Here is a 22760-nt window from a genome sequence, read left to right as displayed (position 1 = left end):
ATGAGTGTCTTGACCTCAAACCTGCAAGTCCAACTATTCCAGAGAATCCAGGTTAACATTTAACTTTAAAAAAACATGTTGAGGCTTCCTTGTTGCATCCATGTTGCGATGGAGGCTTGTCTGGACCTAAATCCAACTTTGCTTTATCCTTCATTGAAAGGTTGCTTGTTTTATCCTCTTCATGCTCTACCTCCAACTATTGGTAATGGAGTTCGAGACTGAGCTGAAGAAGGGCCCTGATGGTTACCTGATTTGGGAATAGGATTCGAGCCTAAAGGGACGGAATGAGATGATCAAATACTCCATGGGGATGATGGGCCTGGTGCTATGGGGGGGGTCGCAAAGGTTAAAAGTTAAATTGTGACGATCGGCCAATAACGTGGAGTTTTGTTTTGCACAGTATTCACAGCATCGAAACAGGCCATTCAGCCCAACAGGTCCATGCTGGTGTTTATGCTCCACACCAGCCCCCTCCCACCCCTCTTCATCTCACCCCATCACCATATCCTTCTATTCCTTTCTCCTTCATGTGCTTATCTAGCATCCTCGAATTCTGCCCTCTTGAGCGTCCCTAATTATAATCGCTCAACCATTGGTGGCCGTGCCTTCAGCTGCCTGGGCCCTAAGCTCTGGAACTCCCTCCCTAAACCTCTCTGCCTCTCTACCTCTCTTTAAGACGCTCCTTAAAACCTACCTCTTTGGACCCAGCTTTTAGTCAAATTTGGCTGTAATTTCTTGTGTGGTTCGGTGTCAAATTTATTTGTTTTGTCTTCTAACACTGCTCTGAAACGCCTTGGGCCATTTTACTACATTAAAGCTGCTATATAAATACAAGTTGTTCCCCTTAAATGCCTCTACTATTCAGTTCATGTGGTAGTGAGTTCCACATTCTCGCCACTCTCTCTGGGTGAAGAAGTTTGTCCTGAATTCACTAGTGGATTTATTAGTGACTATCTTCTATTGACGTCCTGTAGTTTTGAATGTCGACCCTATTGAACCTCTTTCATAATTTTAAAGACCTCTATCAGGTCACCCCCCAGCCTTCTCTCTTCGAGAGTAAAGAGTCCCGGCCTGTTCAATCTTTCCTGATGGCTATAATCTCTTTTTAAAATAATTTTTTGCACTTTCTCCATATGCCTCATTTGTTTTTATAATCTGGAGACCAGAACTGTGCACAATTGCTCTGTGAGGTTTAACTTAACTTCTCTGCTTTTCAATTCTACCCCTCTAGAAATGAACCCCAGCGCCTGGTTTATTTTTAACCTGAGTGGCTACTTTTAGTGATTTATGAATCTGTATTGTAATTTGAGCAAATCAGAGAGTCTCACACAAATAAATCACAGTCACGGATGGCGTCTGTGGGACTGGAGCCCATCGGCCAGCAACCTTTAGATGGGGAGAACATTCAGAAACAGTAAATGGGCAGAGACATTAATGGTGAAATCATTCCTTTAACAAACAGCAGAATAAAAGCAGAAATTGCTGGAAATACCCAGCAGGTCAGGCAGCATCTGTGGAGAGAGAAACAGAATTAATGTTTCAGGTCAATGGCCTTCATCCAAACTGACACAAGTTTGAAATGTAACAAAGATTTTTAAGGAAGTGCAGGGGAACAAAGGGAGGTAAGCATGTATATTTATCTCTATAATAAAGACCAGCTCACACTATCCCGGGAATGTGTGGATTTGATATGTGTCATTCCACTTATAAGATTTCAGCTCAGTCCTAAAGTCTAACATTCTGATAAGTGTTTATCAGTTTCTAAAATTAGACCATTCCAGGAACAAGCGACTTGCTGGAGTCATTAATGAGTCATTTGCAAACGTGCATGTCAAGGTCTATAATCCATAGTGTCAGCTGTGGCTCAGGGTGTGGCTCTCTTGCCTCTGAGTCAGAATGTTGTGGATGGAAGACTGGAGCAAAACAAAGTAGGCTGACACTCCCAATGCAGTGCTGAGGGAGCGCCGCACTGTCGGAGGGGCAGTGCTGAGGGAGCACCACACTGCCGGAGGGGCAGTGCTGAGGGAGCACCACACTGCCGGAGGGGCAGTGCTGAGGGAGCGCCGCACTGCCGGAAGGGCAGTGCTGAGGGAGCGCCGCCCTGTCGGAGGGGAAGTGCTGAGGGAGCGTCGCCCTGTCGGAGGTGTTGTCTTTCGGATGAAACATTAAACCGAGGCCCCGTCTGCCCCCTCAAGTAGACATAAAAGATCACATGACATTATTTGAAGAAGAGCAGGGGAATTATCCCCGGTGTCCTAACCAATATTTATCCCTCAAGTGATGGCACTAAAACAGTTTATCTGGTTATCATCACATTGCTGTGTGTGGGAGCTTGCTGTGCGCAAATTGGCTGCCGCATTTCCCACATTACAACAGGGACTACACTCCAAAAGCACTTCATTGGCTGTAAAGCGCTTTGGGACGTCTGGAGGTGGTGAATGGCGCTGTACCTGATCTTCCTGGAAACCAGTCCCACTCCGCCTCCTGTACTTGGAGGAACCTTGGGGAATTTGCTACTTGCCCCCACTACCCAACTCCCCTCTCCCTGGGAAGGGAAAGGATATCCTGTGAAGTTTCCCCTTTAGAGCCTTTGTGCTTTTTCTTACCAACTCTCTCTAAGGCCTTGGACAGGACTGGGCAGGTTTGATGCAGGAAGAATGTTCCTGATGTTGGGGAAGTCCAGAATCAGGGGTCATTGTCTAAGGATGAGGGGTAAGCCATTTAGGACCAAGATGAGGAGAAACTTCTTCACTGAGAATTGTTAACCTGTGGAATTTTCTACCACAGAAAGTTGTTGAGGCCAGTTCGTTAGATATATTCAAAAGGGAGTTAGATATGGCCCTTACGGCTAAAGGGATCAAGGGGTATATAGAGAAAGCAGGAATGGGGTACTAAAGTTGCAAAAATGATCAGCCATGATATTGAAGGGTGGTGCAGGCTCGAATGGCCTACTCCTGCACCTACTTTCTATGTTTCAAACCCATCGGGGTGTCGAGCGCACTCCTAAAGTGTTGCGACACACCCACATAACGAGAGTTACCAGCTCGAGGCCCCACTCCCAGTCCCTTCCCCCTCCAGAGCCATGGGGTTTAGGGATCGTTTGATGGCAAGGGACAAAACCCTAATTGCACGCGCGCACAAATAATAATTTCCATTTTCCAGAAATTGCTACCAGTTTTCCGACCAATGACAAAATGAAGAAACGGAAGATCATCATAACTGTGCTGGCGGTCCTTACTGTCGCGGGAATTCTTGCAGTCGGAATTTATTTTGGTAAATTGATTTTCTTCCTCCTATTAACAAAAAAAAGTTGCTATAAAATGTCCCCGTTTCCCCTCCCCCCCCACCCCCCGTGCCCTTCATTTGCTCCCGTCTGCTCTTTGAAGTGCTGGCTTGTGATCCGGCACCCGCTCGTCCACAGTTCATGGGGTGAGTGTGGGCCAGCAACCAGCCACAGGACAGTCGGCCATGTGGGGAATCACCGTTGAGCCTGATCTAATCCCCGCCCACTGACGCTGTAAGGATTTTCCAGTAGGGATCATGGGATAATGATCAGGGGTGATGCCTTTGGTGGATTTTTTTTAAATTCTTCTCCCTTCTCTCTTTTTCCCCCCCCCCCCCCCCCAGCTTCCAACTCCTGGGGTGCTGAGGCCAACAGGAGTGCCCCTGTTACTGGAACATAGGAACAGGAGGAAGTCATTCAGCCCCTTAGGCCTGTTCCTCCATTTAATTAGATCATGGCTGGTCTGTACCTTAACTCCATCTACCCACTTTGGTTCTGTAACCCTTAATACCCTTGCCTAACAAAAATCTGGCAATCTCAGTTTTAACAATTTCAGTTGATCCCGCCCCCCCCCCCCCCCCCCCCCCCCCCCCGGGGCTCAACAGCTTTTTGGGGGAAGAGAGTTCCAGATTTCCCCCCTCCTTTGTGTGATGAAGTGCTTCCTGCCATCACCCCTGAATGGCCTGGCTCTCATTTTATTAATAATAATATTCTGCCCCTTTGTTCTGGACTTCCTGCCCCCCCACACTGGTTGTTGACCCCTCTGCTAAAGGGAAACAGGTCCTTCCCATCCACTCTATCCAGGCCCCTCATAATTTTATATACCTCAATTAAATCTTCCCCCCTCAGCCTCCTTTGTTCCAAGGAGAACAACTCCAGCCTATCCAGTCTTTCCTCATAGCTGAAGTTGTCCAGTCCAGGCAACATCCTCGTAAGTCTCCTCTGCACCCTCTCTAGTGCAATCACATCCTTCCTGTAATGTGGTGACCAGAACTGCACGCAGTAGTCCAGCTGTGGCCTAACTAGTGTTGTGTTCTAGCCATAAACTAGCCATAAACTCCCTGCTCTTGTATTCTGTGTCTCAGCTAATAAAGGAAAGCATTCCGTATGCCTTTAACTACCTCATCGACCTGTCCTGCTACCTCTAAGGACCTGCACTCCAAGGTCCCTCTGTTCCTCCACACCTCTCGGTATCCTCCCATTTATTGTGTATTCCCTTGCCTTGTTGCCCCTCCCCAAATGCATTACCCCGCACTTTTCTGGATTGAATTAATTACATTTGCCGCTTTTCTGCCCAACTGACCAGTTCATCGATATCTTCCTGCAGTCTAAAGCTTTCCTCCTCACTATCAACCACACGGCCATCTGCAAATGTCTTTATCATGCCCCCTACATTTAAGTCTAAATCATTAATAACTACAAAAAGTAAGGGATCGAGTAGTGAGCCCTGTGGAACTCCACTAGAAACAACCTTCCAGTCACAAAAGCTCCCCTCAACCATTACCCTTTGCTTCCTGCCACTGAGCCAATTTTGGATCCAGTTTGCCACTCTCCCTTGGATCCCATAGACTTTTACTTTTTTGATCAGCCTGCTTGTCAAAAGCCTTGCTAAAATCCATGTAGACTACATCAAACACACTGCCCTCATCGACCCTCCTTGATACCTCCTCAAAGAACTCAATCAAGTTAGTCAGGCACGACCTTCCCTTAATAAATCCATGCTGACCGTCCTTGATTAATCTTTTACTAGCACAACTCACTGGCCAGCAATTGGGAGAAGGAATCCTGGGTAAATATTTCCCGTTCTTCCGAGTCAGGAGACACTGAGTTGATTTCTGGCGATCCTGTTGTGTCCTCATCCGAGATTACCCAAGACAGTGCATGATGGGTTAGAGACTTTCCGGTCTGGGACTCCATCACCATGTCTCCCATGGTGGAACGTCCCATTGCCGCTTACTGCCAGATCACGACGAGGAATCATTGCTTAAGAAAGTTATTGGATGGTTGTGGTGAAAGCTCACCTCAGCTGGTAATGTTCGAAGTGTTGCCCAGGAAACCGTCTCACCAGCAGCACTGGGGCAGCCACCAGTCCCCTGTGGCTTGACTGTCTAACCAGTCTTCATCCTCTCTTTTGCAGTGAAGGTCGCCATCGACACATATTATTACTGGTGCCCCAGCGCTTTTAAGTTCATTTCCCTCGATTCGCAATGCGATGGAATCGTTGACTGTTCCGGAGGGGAAGATGAGCTCGAGTGTGTGGTGAACATCACCTTCCAAGAGCAGTTCCCTGGTAAGCAGCGAATTGTCTCTGTGCATGTTTTTGTTACTCGAGACTGCCCTGTGGGATGAACCATAGCGATATGTTGCTGTGTTCCCTTTCAGTGCGGATATACGGACTCGACTCCATTGTTCAAGTGAAAGATCCAGCCACCCAGCAGTGGAATAGCGTGTGTTATGACAACTGGCGACTGAACCTGGCTCAAGTAATTTGCAACCAGCTGGGCTACTCGAGGTAATGGAAAGGATTTTCAAATCTGCTTAACTCCCAACGTCTTTTGAGTGAGATGTTAATCTGAGGCCCCGTCTGCTCTCGCAGGGGGGAGGGATGTAAAAGATCCCATGGCACTATTTCGAAGAAGAGCAGGGGAGTTAACCCTGGTGTCCTGGCTAATGTTTATCCCTCAATCAATATCACTAAAATAGATTGGTAATTTATCACATTGCTATTTGTGGGACCTTGCTGTGCACAAACGTTAGAACAGTGACTACCCTTAATTAGCTGTTAAGGACAGGACACCTGAAGTCATGAAAGGAGTTCGATAAATGCATCTCTCTGTTCTCTGCGCTCGCTCGCTCTCATTTTATCTCTCTTTAATTCTCTCTCTCTCTCTCTCTCTCTCTCTCTCTCTCTCTCTCTCTCTCTCTCTCTCTCTGCTCTAAATGTGAGTGAAGGAAGTCCTTCACTGATTGATTCCAGCTTCTACCCCAGTCTGTTGTTTAAGGCTAAAGGAAGCTTTGCACTTATTCCAAGAATGAATTACTTTTGAAGAGTGGTGACTGTTATGCAGGCAAATGCAGTGGACATTTTGTGCGTTGCAAGATCAGGCCACACCTGAGTCATGGATGACAAGTTAAATTTTTATTGGTGCTGAGGGCATTAAATATTGCCCAGGACCCGGGGAGAGCTGCTTGCTCTTTCAATAATGCCATGGGATCATTCACCTCCACTTGTGCAGAGAGACCGAGTCCCAACTGAAGGATTCACTGTTTAAAAATTAGCTGTTTACATATCTATCTTGTTTGCAAATGAAACAAAGCTGGGTGATGCTGCAATCTGGATCCAGCTGATCAAACATAGAAAGGCCTGAGTATAATAGGGAGCTGAGTGGCAAATTACATAGAATATACAGCCTAGAAAGAGGCCATTCGGCCCAACCAGTCCATGCCGGTGTTTATGCTCCACTCGAGACTCCTCCCATCTTTCCTCATCTAACTATCAGCAGAACCCTCTATTCCCTTCTCCCTCATATGTTTGTCTAGACTGATTCCTGGTATGGGGGGATTGTCCTATGAGGAGAGAATGAGTAGACTCGGCCAATATTCTTGAGTTTAGAAGAATGAGAGGTGATCTCATTGAAACATACACAATTCTTACAGGGTAGATGCAGGGAGGATGTTTCCCCGGACTGGGGAGTCTAGAACCAGGGGTCACAGTCTCCGAATAAGGGGTCGGCCATTTAGGACTGAAGAGAAATTTCTTCACTCAGAGGGTGGTGAATCTTTGGCATTCTCTACCCCAGAGGGATGTGAATGCTCAGTCATTAAGTATATTCAGAATGGAGATCGATAGATTTTTGGATATGGGGATAGTGCAGGAAGGTGGAGTTGAGGTGAAAGATCAGTTCTGATCTCATTGAATGGCGGAGCAGGCTCGAGGGGCTGAATGGCTGACTCCTGCTCCTGTTTCTTGTATTCTTATGTTCTCCTCTTCAATGCATCGATATTATTCGCTTCAACCACTCCCTGTGGTAGCGAGTTCCACATTCTCACCACTCTCTCTAGGTAAAGAAATTTCTTCTGAATTCCCTATTTAATGTTTAATACAGAGTCATGATGTAGATTAAATGGTGTTGCTGTACAGGACACTACACAGGAGAGGGGTCTGGGGAGACTGGTGGATAGATCAATGCAGCCATTGGCACAGTGTACAGCAGCAGTAAAGGGAGCAATTATGATCTTGGGTCGTATAACTAGAGAGATCGAGCACAAATCAAAGGGGGTGTTGGGATTTGTACAGGGCGTTGGTCCAGCTTGCCCTGGGGTACTGGGTATGATTCTGGGCACCGTGTTATGAGAAAGAGACACCAGGATTGGAGCGTGGGGGGGGAGCGAAGTGTAACTAAACTGAGCTGGGATTAGATAACTGAGCTAGGAGGAGAAGCTGGGCATCCGGGAGACGGAAGTTAGCTCATCCCAATATGAAGACTAGCCTTGAACAGAAAGTATAAAATTCTGACGGGGTTGGATAGACTGGATGCGGGGAGGATGTTTCCCCTGGCTGGGAAGTCTAGAACAAGGGGTCACAGTCTCAGCATACGGGGTAGGAAATTTAGGACCGAGACGAGGAGAAATGTTTTCACTCAGAGGGTGGTGAACCTGTGGAATTCTCTCCCACAGAAGGCTGTGGAGGCCAAGTCACTGAATATATTTAAAAGGGAGATAGATAGATTTCTAGACACAAAAGGCATCAAGGGATAGGGGGAGAAAGTGAGGATACGGTGTTGAGATCGAGCACCAGCCATGATCACATTGAATGGCGGTGCCGACTCGAAGGGCCGAATGGCCTATTCCTGCTCCTAGTTTCTATGTTTCGATGTTGCACCTGTTGCTGAGTTGGTGGCTTTAGAATCTCCGCAGTGGTCACCCCATTAAATCACATCGCGTTGGATCTTGGATTGGAGAAATGCAACGGGTCGAGTCTGCGAGCAGTCGTGTAGCGACTGTGATGTGTTGGCCACATTTGGAAGGGTTTTGTTTTTCTTAAGCCAGTGTTGGTGTTCTGCAGGAACCCTACAGCTACCCCCAAGGATTTGAACCTCTGGCCCTCGCACAAGATCATCGACATCAATAAAGTCACCAACCCTGCTTCCATCCAGAGTGTTTTAATGGAAGGGTGAGTAGAATCTGGTGCCTGTAGCCCAATATTGTCCGAGAACCGAAGGGTCAATAACCAGAGAGCACGGAATGAAGGTGATTGGCAAAAGAACCAGAAGCTCTTGCCTCATATCCCTGCAATTTTTTCTCCAAGCATGATCCTTCAGTCTTTGGAAACTGTTGCTCTTTGTTTCCTCTCTCTAAACCCTTCATGATGTGTTGCGCAGCTATAGACCAGCTCGCTGATCCTTGGTCATGGGATCCCCCTGTGCCTTATAGCGGGACTGGATTTGGCACTGGATGTGGGAGTGGATGGATTTTTCTTTTGTCGGGGAGAGCGGGTCAGTGTCCTGAATTTAGATTCTGATTTCCGAACAGATTTTGCCTGAATCTATTCCAGAGATGAACAAATCTGGATTTGGGGAAATGGGGGACCCTTATGGAGAAACTCAATGCACTGTCCTTAGAGTGTTCCTCCGGGCCCCGCTAACTCCGGGAGCAATCCATTTGCCGTTCAGACTCAGGCAGAGATGTTCGGATGGGTTGAGGTACTTGGAGGAGTTCCGCGGTGGGCAAGTGATCAAGATTTGCTCCTTAAATCTGTGAGGGCAGATTGGCTGCCCCGCTATCGTACCCGTCCGATTCTCAATTCTTTCAAATCAACAGAACTGAAATCGGGTGGCTTTAATGACGGGTGGGAAATCCGCTCCACCAGCTTTGTGACAACCTAAATCCAGTCCATGGTTTTACCGGAGCCTCGGTCCCACTCAAACCACTTTCCCTTCCCCCAAACTGTTGAGATGTACATACAGAGACAGAGTGGGGAGATTTCATCCCAGCGATCATAAAATCATAGAGCAGTACAGTGCGGGAGGAGGCCATTCGGCCCATCGAGTCAGTCCCACTCCCCCCCCCCGCTCTTTCCCCATATCCCAGCAATTTTTTTTTCAAGTATTTATCCAGTTCCCTTTTTGAAGGCTCCTATTGAATCTGTATCCACCGCCCTATCAGGCAATGCATTCCAAATCCTAACCACTCTGTGTTTTAAAAAAAAAAGTTTTCCTCATGTTGCCTCTGATTCTTTTGGCAATCACCTTAAATCTGTGTCCCCTGGTTACAGCCATTGGAAACAGTCGCTCTTTATTTACTCTATCTAAACCCTTTGTGATCTTAAACACCAGTCATGGCCTGTTTCAAACCCAAAGCCTGAGTTTTTGCTGGTGAGGGCACGTGAACCTGTCCGGAAACTGCTCCAGATGTGAAATAGCTTGTGATCTCAAGTCAGGAGCAAAGCACAAAAAGCTTCCGGAATGAACTGTCGGTATAATTGCAGCTTTTTATTATATCTCCCTGGCACCTGGTCAATGGGAGACAAATTAAATCCTCAAATAAAGTGACTACTTGACAACTGAGAAGTAATTATCATAGGCAGTCCCTCGGAATCGAGGGAGACTTGCTTCCACTCCTTTAAAATGAGTCCTTAGGTGGCTGAACAGTCCAATACGAGAACCACAGTCCTTGTCACAGGTGGGACAGACAGTGGTTGAGGAAAGGGAGGGTGGGACTGGTTTGCCGCACGTTCCTTCCGCTGCCTGCGCTTGATTTCTGCACGCTCTCGGCCTCTGAATCAATGTTTCCCTCTGTTTATTGTTCAGGTTTTGCACTTCCAGGATGATTGTGTCTCTTGTCTGTGCACGTGAGTTGATTTTTCATTTAAAGGGGTTGTCGCTTGTTTGCTAAACTGTTCCTTTTTTAAAAAAAAAATTGATTCTCCAGCATCTCTGTTTTGTTAAAGTCACTGGAGTCTCTGTACATTACTGAAGCATTTTCTTGTGGGAAGGTGCAGAGGAAGATGGAAATTGCTGGTTAATTAAAAAGACACAAGGTCCATCTAATTTGCCTTCTCCCATCCCGGTAGTTGCACCAAACAACGATAATGGAGTTGTTGACTGATCTCAGCGACCAATCTCCATCAACGAGTGTACGACAGACCCAGACATTGGGGGCGGAATTGCCCCTCGCCCGATTGGGGACGTTAACCGTCCGGGGGGCGGGGGGTGAGGGACTTCGATCGCCCGGCCCGGAAGTCCCACCCCCGATGTGAGATTGGGCCTTCTGCCCCTCAAAGGAAACGCTGCGCTCCCGGGGCGACAGCGCGGCGGCGAGTCCATCCACGTAGTGCCGGCGCACTAAAACACCCCTCCCCTTTAATTAAAGGGGAAGGGCCACTGCGCACTCTGCATGGCCCTTTGGAGACCGCCACTGGGCCACCGGGGGAGGGGGGGGGGAGAGACACGTGAGACCCCGGGCCAGTAGCCAGGCACCCACAATGGAGTGCCGGGTTGCACAATGGTGGCCCGGACCACGCTAGGGGCGCCATGCTAGTCCCGGGGGCCTTGCGGGCTTCCCCTTTAAACAACGTCCCGGGGGCAGATGTCTGCCAACTTGGCGACCCGCAGGGCAATTTTCGGAGCATTGAGGGGCCGCAGCGCATCAGGATGACATCATCGCCGGTTGCGTGGCGGACTGGGGCGCGAATCGTGGGGCTACTGTGCCAGCACCTCCCAAACCTCCAGGGCAATTTACTGACCGCGCCCCACTCACTCGCTGCCGAAAATGGCCTCGCCCTGTTAGAGTTCCTCGGAGAGGCTAATGGGGCTATAAAAAGGAACACTTTTGCCCCCTGGGTGTCTTGACGGTTCATATTGCTGGTTGGTTTTTTGGGTAGTCGGGAGATCACGTTCTTGTCTAACTATTGTTTGGGGTCATGGGCCACTTGCAGTGAGCAGTTTCAGTGTGACTCGCTGCCCCCTCCTCCTGTGTGTTGACCAAACACACTCGTTTCATTTTATATATTCATTCACGGGATGTGAGTGTCACTAGCGAGGCTGGAACTTAATGGCCATCCCTCATTGTCCTTGAGAAGGTGGTGGTGAGCCGCTGCCTTGAACCGCTGCAGTCCGTGTGGTGAAGGTGCTCCCACAGTGCTGTTGGGGAGGGAGTTCCAGGATTGTGACCCAGCGACGATGAAGGAACAGCCGATATATTCTTGGAGGGGAACGTGGAGGTGGTGGTGGTGTTCCCATGTGCCTGCTGCCCTTGTCCTTCTAGGTGGTAGAGGTCGCGGGCTTGGGAGGTGCTGCCGAAGAAGCCTTGGCGAGTTGCTGCAGTGCATCTTGTAGATGGTACACACTGCAGCCACGGTGCGCCGGTGGTGGAGGGAGTGAGTGTTGAAGGTGGTGGGTAGCGTGCCGATCAAGCGGGCTGCTTTGTCCTGGATGGTGCCGAGCTTCTTGTATTGTTGGAGCTGCGCTCATCCAGGCAAGTGGAGAGTGTTCCATCACACTCCTGACTTGTGCCTCGTCGATGGTGGAAAGGCTTTTGGGGAGTCAGGAGGTGAGACACTCGCCGCAGAATACCCAGCCTCTGACCCGCTCTAGTAGCCACAGGATTTATGTGGCTGGTCCGGTTGAGGTGATGGTTTAAAATCTGATAAACCATTTCAAGGAATCCGTTGTCGGGGAAAGCCATTGAACTGGTGTCAAAAGACAATTGGGTGTTTCTGCTTTTTCTCATTAACACCAATCAGTAAAGAAGGAAGGGGTGCCTGGGTCAAAGGTCATTCCTGCTCCTGCAGATTCTGATCTTCCAATACTTGGTTAGGATTTTTAGATGACCCTGCAGGATTGTGTTGAGTCGCAATTGGGGGAAATAAAAGCTGGGTTTGTGCTCTGTTCCAGGGTGTGAGCGAAGTGCCGTTGACCGGATTGTGGGGGGATCAGACGCCACTATTGATGAATGGCCCTGGCAGGTCAGTCTCCAGTACAAGAGCCAGCACCTGTGCGGGGGCAGCGTGCTGAACCCCAACTGGATTGTCACTGCAGCTCACTGCTTCCCAGAGTAAGTGCGCAAATATCTGCTCCCCTCGCTCACCACACGGTTACCCCCATTGCTTCCTCCCTTCGCCCACCCCCCACAAATCACTCACTTCCGCCACCCCCCATCGCTCCCTCTACACTGTCCCATCAAACACTCCCAGGGCAGGTACAGAACAGGGTTAGATACAGAGTAAAGCTCCCTCTACACTGTCCCATCAAACACTCCCAGGGCAGGTACAGAACAGGGTTAGATACAGAGTAAAGCTCCCGCTACACTGTCCCATCAAACACTCCCAGGGCAGGTACAGCACGGGTTAGATACAGAGTAAAGCTCCCTCTACACTGTCCCATCAAACACTCCCAGGGCAGGTACAGGGGGTTAGATACAGAGTAACGTTCCCTCTACACTGTCCCATCAAACACTCCCAGGGCAGGTACAGGGGGTTAGATACAGAGTAAAGCTCCCTCTACACTGTCCCATCAAACATTCCCAGGGCAGGTACAGCACGGGGTTAGATACAGAGTAAAGCTCCCTCTACACTGTCCCATCAAACACTCCCAGGGCAGGTACAGCACGGGGTTAGATACAGAGTAAAGCTCCCTCTACACTGTCCCATCAAACACTCCCAGGGCAGGTACAGCACGGGGTTAGATACAGAGTAACATTCCCGCTACACTGTCCCAATAATGTGCGCCTCCCAATGTCAAAAGCGTTGGTTAAATTGTGACTTGTTTTGGGAAGTATTTGCTAATGGGAGTTTTGTTTATTGCAGGGAATATCATCAAATTGAGAACTGGAAGGTGTTCGCTGGGAGTGAGTTTCTCTACTCCGGGGGCAGCAGCTATTCAGTCTTGAAAATCGTCACACATGGACACTATAACTCAAAGAGCAGCGACTATGACATTGCACTCATAAAACTGAGATCGCCGTTGCCCCACACAGGTGAGGCAGCATCCGAGTGCAACAATACACATCGATCTTTAATCAACTGTGTTTGACCTTTAACCTCCTTTTCTCAGAGGAAACTTTTTCCATTAGGAACTGATTTTTAGCACCGTTTTCTCCCTTGTTCTCCTGTAGGCATTGATTGTTGCTGAAGTTTGAGTGCAGTCCCTGCCTGGGGTACCAGCACTGACTCTCACTGGGGCACAGGTCCCACACACACTGACTCTCATTGGGGCACGGGTCCCACACACACTGACTCTCACTGGGGCACGGGTCCCACACACACTGACTCTCATTGGGGCATGGGTCCCACACACACTGACTCTCACTGGGGTACGGGTCCCACACGCACTGACTCTCACTGGGGTACGGGTCCCACACACACTGACTCTCACTGGGGTACGGGTCCCACACTGACTCTCACTGGGGTACGGGTCCCACACGCACTGACTCTCACTGGGGTACGGGTCCCACACGCACTGACTCTCACTGGGGTTCACCTAAGGAAGACGCAAATAACCTTCCGGAAATACTAGGGGACCGAGGGACTAGCCAGAAGGAGGAACTAAAGGAAATCCTTATTAGTCAGAAAATTGTGTTAGGAAAATTGATGGGATCGAAGGCCAATAAATCCCCAGGCCCTAACAGTCTGCATCCCAGGGTACTTAAGGAAGTGGCCCTAGAAATAGTGGATGCATTGGTGGCCATTTTCCAATGTTCTATAGACTCTGGATCAGTTCCTATGGATTGGAGGGTAGCTAATGTAACCCCACTTTTTAAAAAAAGGAGGGAGAGAAAACATGGAATTATAGCCTGACATCGGTGGTGGGGAAAATGTTGGAATCAATTATTAAAGATGAAATAGCAGCGCATTTGGAAAGGTGTGACATGATCGGTCCAAGTCAACATGGATTTATGAAAGGGAAATCATGTTTGACAAATCTTCTAGAATTTTTTGAGGATGTAACTAGTAGAGTGGACAAGGGAGAACCAGTGGATGTGGTGTATTTGAACTTTCAAAAGGCTTTTGACAAGGTCCCATACACAAGATTAGTGTGCAAAATTAAAGCACATGGTATTGGGGGGGTAATGTATTGAAGTGGATAGAGAACTGGTTGGCAGACAGGAAGCAAAGAGTAGGAATAAATGGATCCTTTTCAGAATGGCAAGCAGTGACTAGTGGGGTGCTGCAGGTTCAGTGCTGGGACCCCGGCTATTTTATAATATAAATTAATGATTTAGGGAAAGGAATTGAATGTAATATCTCCAAGTTTGCAGATGACACTAAGCTGGGTGGCAGTGTGAGCTGTGAGGAGGATGCTAAGAGGCTGCAGAGTGACTTGGACATGTTAGGTGAGTGGGCAAATGCATGGCAGATGCAGTACAATGTAGATAAATGTGAGGTTATCCACTTGGGTGGCAAAAACAGGAAGGCAGAATATTATCTGAATGGTGACAGATTAGGAAAAGGGGAGGTGCAACAAGACCTGGGTGCCATGGTACATCAGTCATTGAAAGTTGGCATGCAGGTACAGCAGGTGGTGAAGAAGGCAAATGGCATGTTGGCCTTCATAGCGAAGGATTTGAGTATAGGAGCAGGGAGGTCTTATTGCAGTTGTACAGGCCACACCTTGAATATTGTGCACAGTTTTGGTCTCCTAATCTGTAGAAGGACATTCTTGCTATTGAGGGAGTGCAGTGAAGGTTCACCAGACTGATTTCTGGGATGGCAGGACTGACATATGAAGAAAGACTGGATCAACTAGGCTTGTATTCACTGGAATTTAGAAGAATGAGAGGGGATCTCATAGAAACATATAAAATTCTGATGGGATTGGACAGGTTAGATGCAGGAAGAATGTTCCCGATGTTGGGGAAGTCCAGAACCAGGGGTCACAGTCTTAAGGATAAGGGGTAAGCCATTTAGGACCGAGATGAGGAGAAACTTCTTCACTCAGAGAATTGTGGGCATGTGGAATTCTCTACCACAGAAAGTTGTTGAAGCCAGTTCGTTAGATATATTCAAAAGGGAGTTAGATGTGGCCCTTACGGCTAAAGGGATCAAGGGGTATGGAGAGAGAGCAGGAATGGGGTACTGAAGTTGCATGATCGTATTGAACGGTGGTGCAAGCTCGAAGGGCCGAATGGCCGCCTACTGCACCTATTTTCTGTGTTTCTAAGTTAAGGAAGTGCATTCGAGAGGGCGCTGAGCACCTCGAGTCTCATCGCCGAGAGCATGCAGAAATCAAGCGCAGGCAGCGGAAGGAGCGTGCGGCAAACCAGTCCTACCCTCCCTTTCCCTCAACGACTATCTGTCCCACTTGTGACAGAGACTGTGTGGTTCTCGTATTGGACTGTTCAGCCACCTAAGGACTCATTTTGCAGAGTGGAAGCAAGTTTTCCTCGATTCCGAGGGACTGCCTGTGATGGTTACTGAGACTGGCGGGGTAGGAAATTGATCACTTTAAAGACCCGTTTGGGGCGGTGAGGCCTTTCTGACGAGGTAGGTGGATGGGCGGACCCATGCGGAATTGCCCTCTGGTTTCCCGCCGTGCCCGGCGCTCCGACCTGCTGTCTGAGCGCTGACCCCTTTGCCCCCCTGGTGCAGGGAATTGCCCCCTGTGGGTGCTCGGCCACCGCCACGGCGGGCAGCTGCCAGTGGCTGGGCGGCACGGCCCCAAGGGGACTCTGCAGTCGGCCCGGCAATGGCGACCACGGGTTCGTCCGGGCGGGGCCACCAATAGGCAGTCTGCCGCCGCCTCTTGGGTGCCGCCCCGCTGGCCTGGCCGAAGCCCTCCCTGGTGGCCCTCCCTTTAAGTGAAGGGGAGGGACGTAGCTATGCGTCATCGCGATGCATCACGCCCACCTTCCACACTGCTCCCGACCTGCTTCCGCCCCCAACACTGTCCCAATGATTTTTCCGGGTAATGCGGGCAATCTCCCTCTATTACCCGCCCCATGGATCCTGGCGGTAATTATCCATCTAATTCCAATTATCCACCACAAACCGGCTCAGAGTTTTTTATTTTAGGTTTATTTAATTAACTGAATTTAAATTCCCCAGTTGCTGTGGTGGGATTTGAACTCGTGTCTCTGGATCATTAGTCCAGGTCTCTGGTTTACTAGACCAGTAACATAACCAATACGAATTCAATTGTTTTCTGAATAGTTTTTCTTCTTTTCTTTCCCTAGATTACATCCGTCCAATTTGTTTACCCAACTACAATGCACCCATTCAGAGCACACTCTTGGCGTGGGTTACCGGCTGGGGCTACACTAAGGAATACGGTAATTATCACCATGGTTACTATCGGCTGTGAGATGGCCCATTTGAAACATGGCCGAACACGAGGGATTTTCCACTCTCTGCTCCAGGGATGCCCAGCCTGTGGGCAGTATTTAGTCTTGGGGAGGGACAGTAGCAAAGTAGTGGGGGTGGGGGAGAGGGATGAGATTGTAGGGCCGGAGGAGGTTACCTAATCACTGCCCTCCATTCCCCCCTAAGGGTCGGTCACTGCTGAGGAGTGAGAGCACTGGTAGGTTTCTTTCCGAAAGATGGCTCCTCTGACAGCGCAGCACTGCCCCCTCCGGCAGCGCGGTGCTCCCTCGGCCCTGCCCCCTCCGGCAGCGCTGCGCGGATATCGGGTGGGATTTCCTGTTCTGATGCTTTGTGTTTTTTTTGGTAAAAGGTCAGGTGTCGTCCGTGCTCCAACAGGCCAACGTCTCGGTGATCCTACGGGATGTGTGCAATCAGAGGCAGTATTACGGCGGGCAGATCACGGAGCGCATGCTGTGCGCAGGGTACCCGGACGGGAAAGTGGACGCGTGTCAGGTACGGGCACAGAGGTGCAGCCGGGGACCCATCTCGGAGAGAGAGAGGGAGGGTTTTATAAAGAGGAGCGTCTGAGTTGAGTGAGCAGTGATGGGAGCCACTGTGATTGTTGCCAGTGTGCCGGCCAACATTACCGCTTCTGATCCAGTGACTCCCACTGGTGTACGGACATTACATGGAAAACGCAGCACAGAAACCGGCCATTCGGCCATCTAGTCCATGCCGGTGATTATGCTTCACGTGCCTCCTCCCACCCTTACTTTATCCAAGTTTCTCCTGAATTTCTTACTGGATTTATTAGTGACTACCTCTTATATTTATGACCCCTAGTATTGGATTCTCCCACAAGCGGAAACATCTTCTCTACGTCCAACCTGTCAAACCCCTTCTTAATTCTTATGTTCTTATTTAAGATTAGGAGTAGGCCATATGGCCCCTTGAGTCTGCTCTGCCATTTAACAAGGTCATGGCTGATCATCGACCCCCCCCCCCCCCCCCACTGCACTTTCCCGCCTGATCTCTATATCCCCTGATTCCCTATAGATTCCAAAAATCTATCTTCGCCTTGAATATACTCAATGATGCAGCATTCACAGCTCTTCGGGGCAGAGAATGCCAAAGATTCACAACCCTCTAAGTAAAGAATTTTCATCCTCATCTGTCTTCAATGGCCGACCCCTTATCCTGAGACTGTGTCCCCTGGTTCTAGACATTCCAGCCCGGGGGAAACAACCTCTCAGCATCTACCCTGTCAATCCCCCTCAGAATCGTGTATGTTTTAATGAGATCCCCTCATTCTTTTAAACTCTGGAGAATATAGGCCCATTCTACACAATCTCTCCTCATAGGCTAACCCCCTCATCCCAGTGATCAATCCAGTGAGCCTTCATTGCACCGCCTCCAAGACAAGTATATCCTTCCTTGGATAAGGAGACCAGAACTGTGCACAGTACCCCCGGTGTGGTCCCACCAAGGTTCCGTACAATTGTAGCAAGAATTGTTGAAAGATCTCTATTGAGCCACCACTCAACATTTAGGTGCTTATTTCCCAAGGAATATGTGGCCTATCAAATTGTTCCATCTCACGCTTGTCTATATTGAAATGAATTTGCCAATTGCAGGCCCAATTGGTCATGGGTCTCCGCACCCCCCACGCCCCCCAATTGTCCAGTGCCTGCTGTCAATCGGTGCTCCCGTGCCAAGAATGGCCGCTTGACTGAGGGAGCCAAGAGTGTCAGCCACAGAGCTGTACCCAGCAAGATGCCGATACCTTGAGAAGCAGACGGTGCAAATGAAATATTGAACCCATCTCCCTCGAGCTGCTGATTTTTAGACTCATTGGAATTAAGGATCTGGTGAACTTTAATTGAAATCTTTTTGCACTGCAAGGGTATGGTTGTGTCGCAGTGCAAAAAGATTGTTACTGGTGCAGTAATCCGCAACCCTGGACTAATAATCCCAAGAACGCGAACTCAAATTCCCACCATGGCCATTTGAGAATTTGGATTTGGTGTAAAAAGAAAATCTAGAAATAAGTTGGTCTCAGTAAAAGTGACCATGAAGCTGTCAGATTGTCATAAAAACCCAATTGGATCACTGATGTTCCTTCAGGGAAGGAAACCTGCCGTCCTTACCCGGTCTGGGCCTACATGTGACTCCAGACCCGCACCAATGTGGTTGACCGAAGTAGCCTAGAGAGATACTCTGTCGTGCCGCCAATCCCACCATCAACATCCAGCGGGTCATCATTGACCATAAACTTAACTGGACCAGTCACATAAATACAGTGCCACACCAGCAGGTCAGAGGCTGGGTATTCTGCAACGAGTATCTCGCCTCCTGACTGACTCCCCAAAGCCTTTCCACCATCTACAAGGCACAAGTCAGGAGTGTGATGGAATACTCCCCACTTGTGTTGTTGGAGCTGCACTCATCCAGGCAAGAAGCTCGACACCATCCAGGACAAAGCAGCCCAATTGATTGGCACCCCATCCACCACCTTCAACACTCACTCCCTCCACCACGGCGCCCCCTGGCTGCAGTGTGCACCATCTACAAGATGCTCTGCAGCAACTCGCCAAGGCTTCTTCGGCAGCACCTCCCAAACCCGTGACCTCTACCACCTAGAAGGACAAGGGCAGCAGGCGCATGGGAACACCACCCCCTCCACGTCCCCCTCCCAGTCACACACCATCCTGACTTGCAGATATACTGGCCGTTCCTTCATCGTCGCTGGGTCAAAATCCTGGAACTCCCTCCCCAACAGCACTGTGGGAGCACCTGGTGACAGATTAGGAAAAGGGCAGGTGCAAAGAGACCTGGGTGTCATGGTACATCAGTCATTGAAGGTTGGCATGCAGGTACAGCAGGCGGTTAAGAAAGCAAATGGCATGTTGGCCTTCATAGCGAGGGGATTTGAGTACAAGGGCAGGGAGGTGTTGCTACAATTGTACAGGGCCTTGGTGAGGCCACACCTGGAGTATTGTGTACAGTTTTGGTCTCCTAACCTGAGGAAGGACATTCTTGCTATTGAGGGAGTGCAGCGAAGGTTCACCAGACTGATTCCCTGGATGGCGGGACTGACCTATCAAGAAAGACTGGATCAACTGGGCTTGTATTCACTGGAGTTCAGAAGAATGAGAGGGGACCTCATAGAAACGTTTAAAATTCTGACGGGGTTAGACAGGTTAGATGCAGGAAGAATGTTCCCAATGTTGGGGAAGTCCATAACCAGGGGACACAGTCTAAGGATAAGGGGGAAGCCATTTAGGACCGAGATGAGGAGGAATTTCTTCACCCAGAGTGGTGAACCTGTGGAATTCTCTACCACAGAAAGTTGTTGAGGCCAATTCACTAAATATATTCAAAAAGGAGTTAGATGAAGTCCTTACTACTAAGGGGGATCAAGGGGTATGGTGAGAAAGCAGGAATGGGGTACTGAAGTTGCATGTTCAGCCATGAACTCATTGAATGGCGGTGCAGGCTAGAAGGGCCGAATGGCCTACTCCTGCACTTATTTTCTATGTTTCTATGTTTCACCACACGGACTGCAGCGGTTCAAGAAGGCGACTCACCACCACCTTCTCGAGGGAAATTGGGGATGGGCAATAAATGCTGGCGATGCCCATAATCCTCAGATTGAATTAGAAGAAAGTGGTGAGGCTGGTGCCAGGTTTAACATCCGGTGCCTGCCTCCAGCTCTGGCACACCACCCAGCCCGTCAGATACCGCAGGGATTCCTATGCAGATGTATGGACTGCCCACAGTCTAGACAGATGGTGTTTGGCAGTATAAAGTAACAGAATATTAACGAGTGCCGAGATGACCCCTCCCCCCACCTCCCCCGACAACCTGATGCTCTTGGCCTCCTGTCTTGTACCCACTCCATTCAGCAGCCTGCGCTATCTGTGGGACAGCAGAATACCTACAATCCATCATACCTGGCATGTGTGAGTGGCTGTAAGCGCCCAGAAACCAGCTTTCAATGTGTACCGGGTACGTTGTGTGCATAAGCTGATTGTTTAATAAGGGAGCTCGGTGAGGGGAGGAGGAGGAGGAGGAGGAGGAGGAGGGGGAGGGGGAGGGGGGGGAGGAGGGAGGGAGATAGGGTGGGTGGGGTATGGGATGGGGGAGGGGGGTTGTGGGAAGGGGGCTATAGCTCAATGTCTGCCACCCAACAGCGCATCTTAACTGCGACTGACTGCCAGACTGGGATCAGTCCAGAGCTAGTGCATTTTCAGAGCGATTCCTTAAGTTCCTAGTCAGGGTGAGGTGGGGTGGGTGGGTGGGGGTGTTGAGGTCCGAGTTGGGGGCGTGCAAATATTCAAAGCTGAGATTGATAGATTTATTGTTGGGCGAAGGTATCGAGGCTTGCAGAGCAAAGGCAGGTAGATGGGGTTAAGATACGATCGAACAGTGTTGGGACAGGCTTGAGGGACAGAATGGCCTTCTCCCGTTCCTATGTTCCCACCCACGCGCTACGCGATCCTGCCGCCTTGGCGCGGTTCCATCGGTTGGTGAGGTGAATTTACCGTGCCGTCTCTTCCCAGGGGGACAGCGGGGGTCCGTTGGTCTACCGTTATCGGTACTGGCAGCTGATCGGCATCGTAAGCTGGGGCACTGGCTGTGCCCGACCCAAGAGGCCGGGGGTTTACAGTGACGTCACCATGCTACTCGATTGGGTCTACCATGTCTTGAATGTAAGTACGTGTGGGGGTACTCACCCCCAAGTTTTTACTTGTTCCCCTCCCCCCCACTCCACCACTCCATCTCTCCCCTCTTCCCCCCTCCACCCCCCACACCACTCCCATCTCTTCCTCCTCCCTCCCCCCACAACCCCAACTGTCTGCTTTCCCCGTGGTGCTCAGTGCGATGTAAGGAAAACGGAGGGAGGGGCCCGATCATCAGATAATGCACTCCACACAATGATTGCTAATCCCTCACATTGTCTTAACGAAAAATGTTGCTGGCTGCCCCAATATTGGATGGGTAAAGGCACCATGCCATGTGCTCCGTTCTCCCTCCCGCTCCCGCTCTCCCCCCTCCACACCCTGCACTATGTTGGCTCTACACATGGTTCTTTCCTGCCATCCAGTGGTTGTTAGCATAAGTGTTCAGAGAAAGCCCATACTGCATTAGAGAATGTACAGCACAGAAACAGGCTGTTTGGCCCAACAGGTCCGTGCCGGTGTTTATGCTCCACACGAGCCTCCTCCCAGCCCTCTTCGTCTCATCCCATCAGCATATTCCTTACTACTTCATGCAATTATCTAACTTCCCCTTAAATGCATCTATACTATTCGCTTCAACCACTCCCTGTGGTAGCGAGTTCCACATGCTCACCACTTTCTGGGTTAAGAAGTTTCTGCTAAATTCCCCTTTGGATTTATTAGTGACTCGTATATTTAGGTCCCTAGTTCTTGTCTTGCCCACAAGTGGAAACATCTTCTCTCTCTCTACCCTCTCAAACCCTTTCATAATCTTACAGACCTCTATCAGATCCACTCTCAATCTTCTCTTTACTAGAGACAGAACCCCAGCCTGTTGAACTTTTCCTGATAGTTATTACCTCTTCATTCTGGTATCGTTCTTGCATATGTGTTTGCACCATCTCCAGTGCTGCTATATCCTTTTTAAAATAATATTATGGAGTCCAGAACTGTGCACAGTAATTGTGGTCTAACCAAGGTTCGATACAGTTTTAACATAACAACTTCTCTGCTTTACAAATCTATTTCTCCAGAAATGAGCCCCAGTGCCTGGTTTGCAATTGTCTTAATGACCTTGGTATAAAAATATTATTGTTGTTAATGTGTAAAATAATTATGTTTTTATTTTAAATACACAGCAGTGAAGACGAGGGGTTTGGGGAAAAGCTCGGGTCATGCCTGGGCCTCGTTTCCTGCATTTCTGGGGGATCGTTACTCCGTGCACTTTATTGAAGATTCGTAAGCGACTTGAAATATTTTGGACTTGTCGCTTGTCCTGCCTTTGTTGTGCAGCCGGGACTGTAGGAATACAAGAATCACAGACACCAGCCATCTGCGATGGAGCTCGTGCGCTCGATACAGATAAACGCCTGGAATGCGTGCTTTTATTTTTTTTTTATTACGTGAAATGTTAATTTTGTAAACAGTCCCATAGTACGCCGCTCTAGTGGCGTCTATT

At 49.3% G+C, this 22760-nt stretch overlaps 1 protein-coding gene across 1 annotated transcript; it reads left to right on the top strand.

Annotated features, from left to right (window-relative positions):
• The first annotated feature begins 205 nt into the window (after nucleotides 1–205).
• LOC139275673 (transmembrane protease serine 4-like) lies at nucleotides 206–22614 on the top strand. The gene is made up of 13 exons (XM_070892840.1): nucleotides 206–242; nucleotides 2114–2143; nucleotides 3163–3273; nucleotides 5421–5573; nucleotides 5666–5795; nucleotides 8349–8456; nucleotides 10093–10133; nucleotides 12178–12337; nucleotides 13089–13258; nucleotides 16454–16549; nucleotides 16951–17093; nucleotides 21143–21292; nucleotides 22441–22614. The coding sequence occupies exons 1-13, from the start codon at nucleotides 206–208 to the stop codon at nucleotides 22444–22446; spliced, it is 1335 nt and encodes a 444-aa protein (XP_070748941.1). The 3' UTR covers nucleotides 22447–22614.
• Nucleotides 22615–22760: the final 146 nt, after the last annotated feature.

Source organism: Pristiophorus japonicus, chromosome 11 (genome assembly GCF_044704955.1).
Source record: "Pristiophorus japonicus isolate sPriJap1 chromosome 11, sPriJap1.hap1, whole genome shotgun sequence".
Lineage (NCBI taxonomy): Eukaryota > Metazoa > Chordata > Chondrichthyes > Pristiophoridae > Pristiophorus > Pristiophorus japonicus.
Note: the sequence above shows the minus strand (reverse complement) of the source record. Positions and strands in the feature narration are given on the sequence as shown.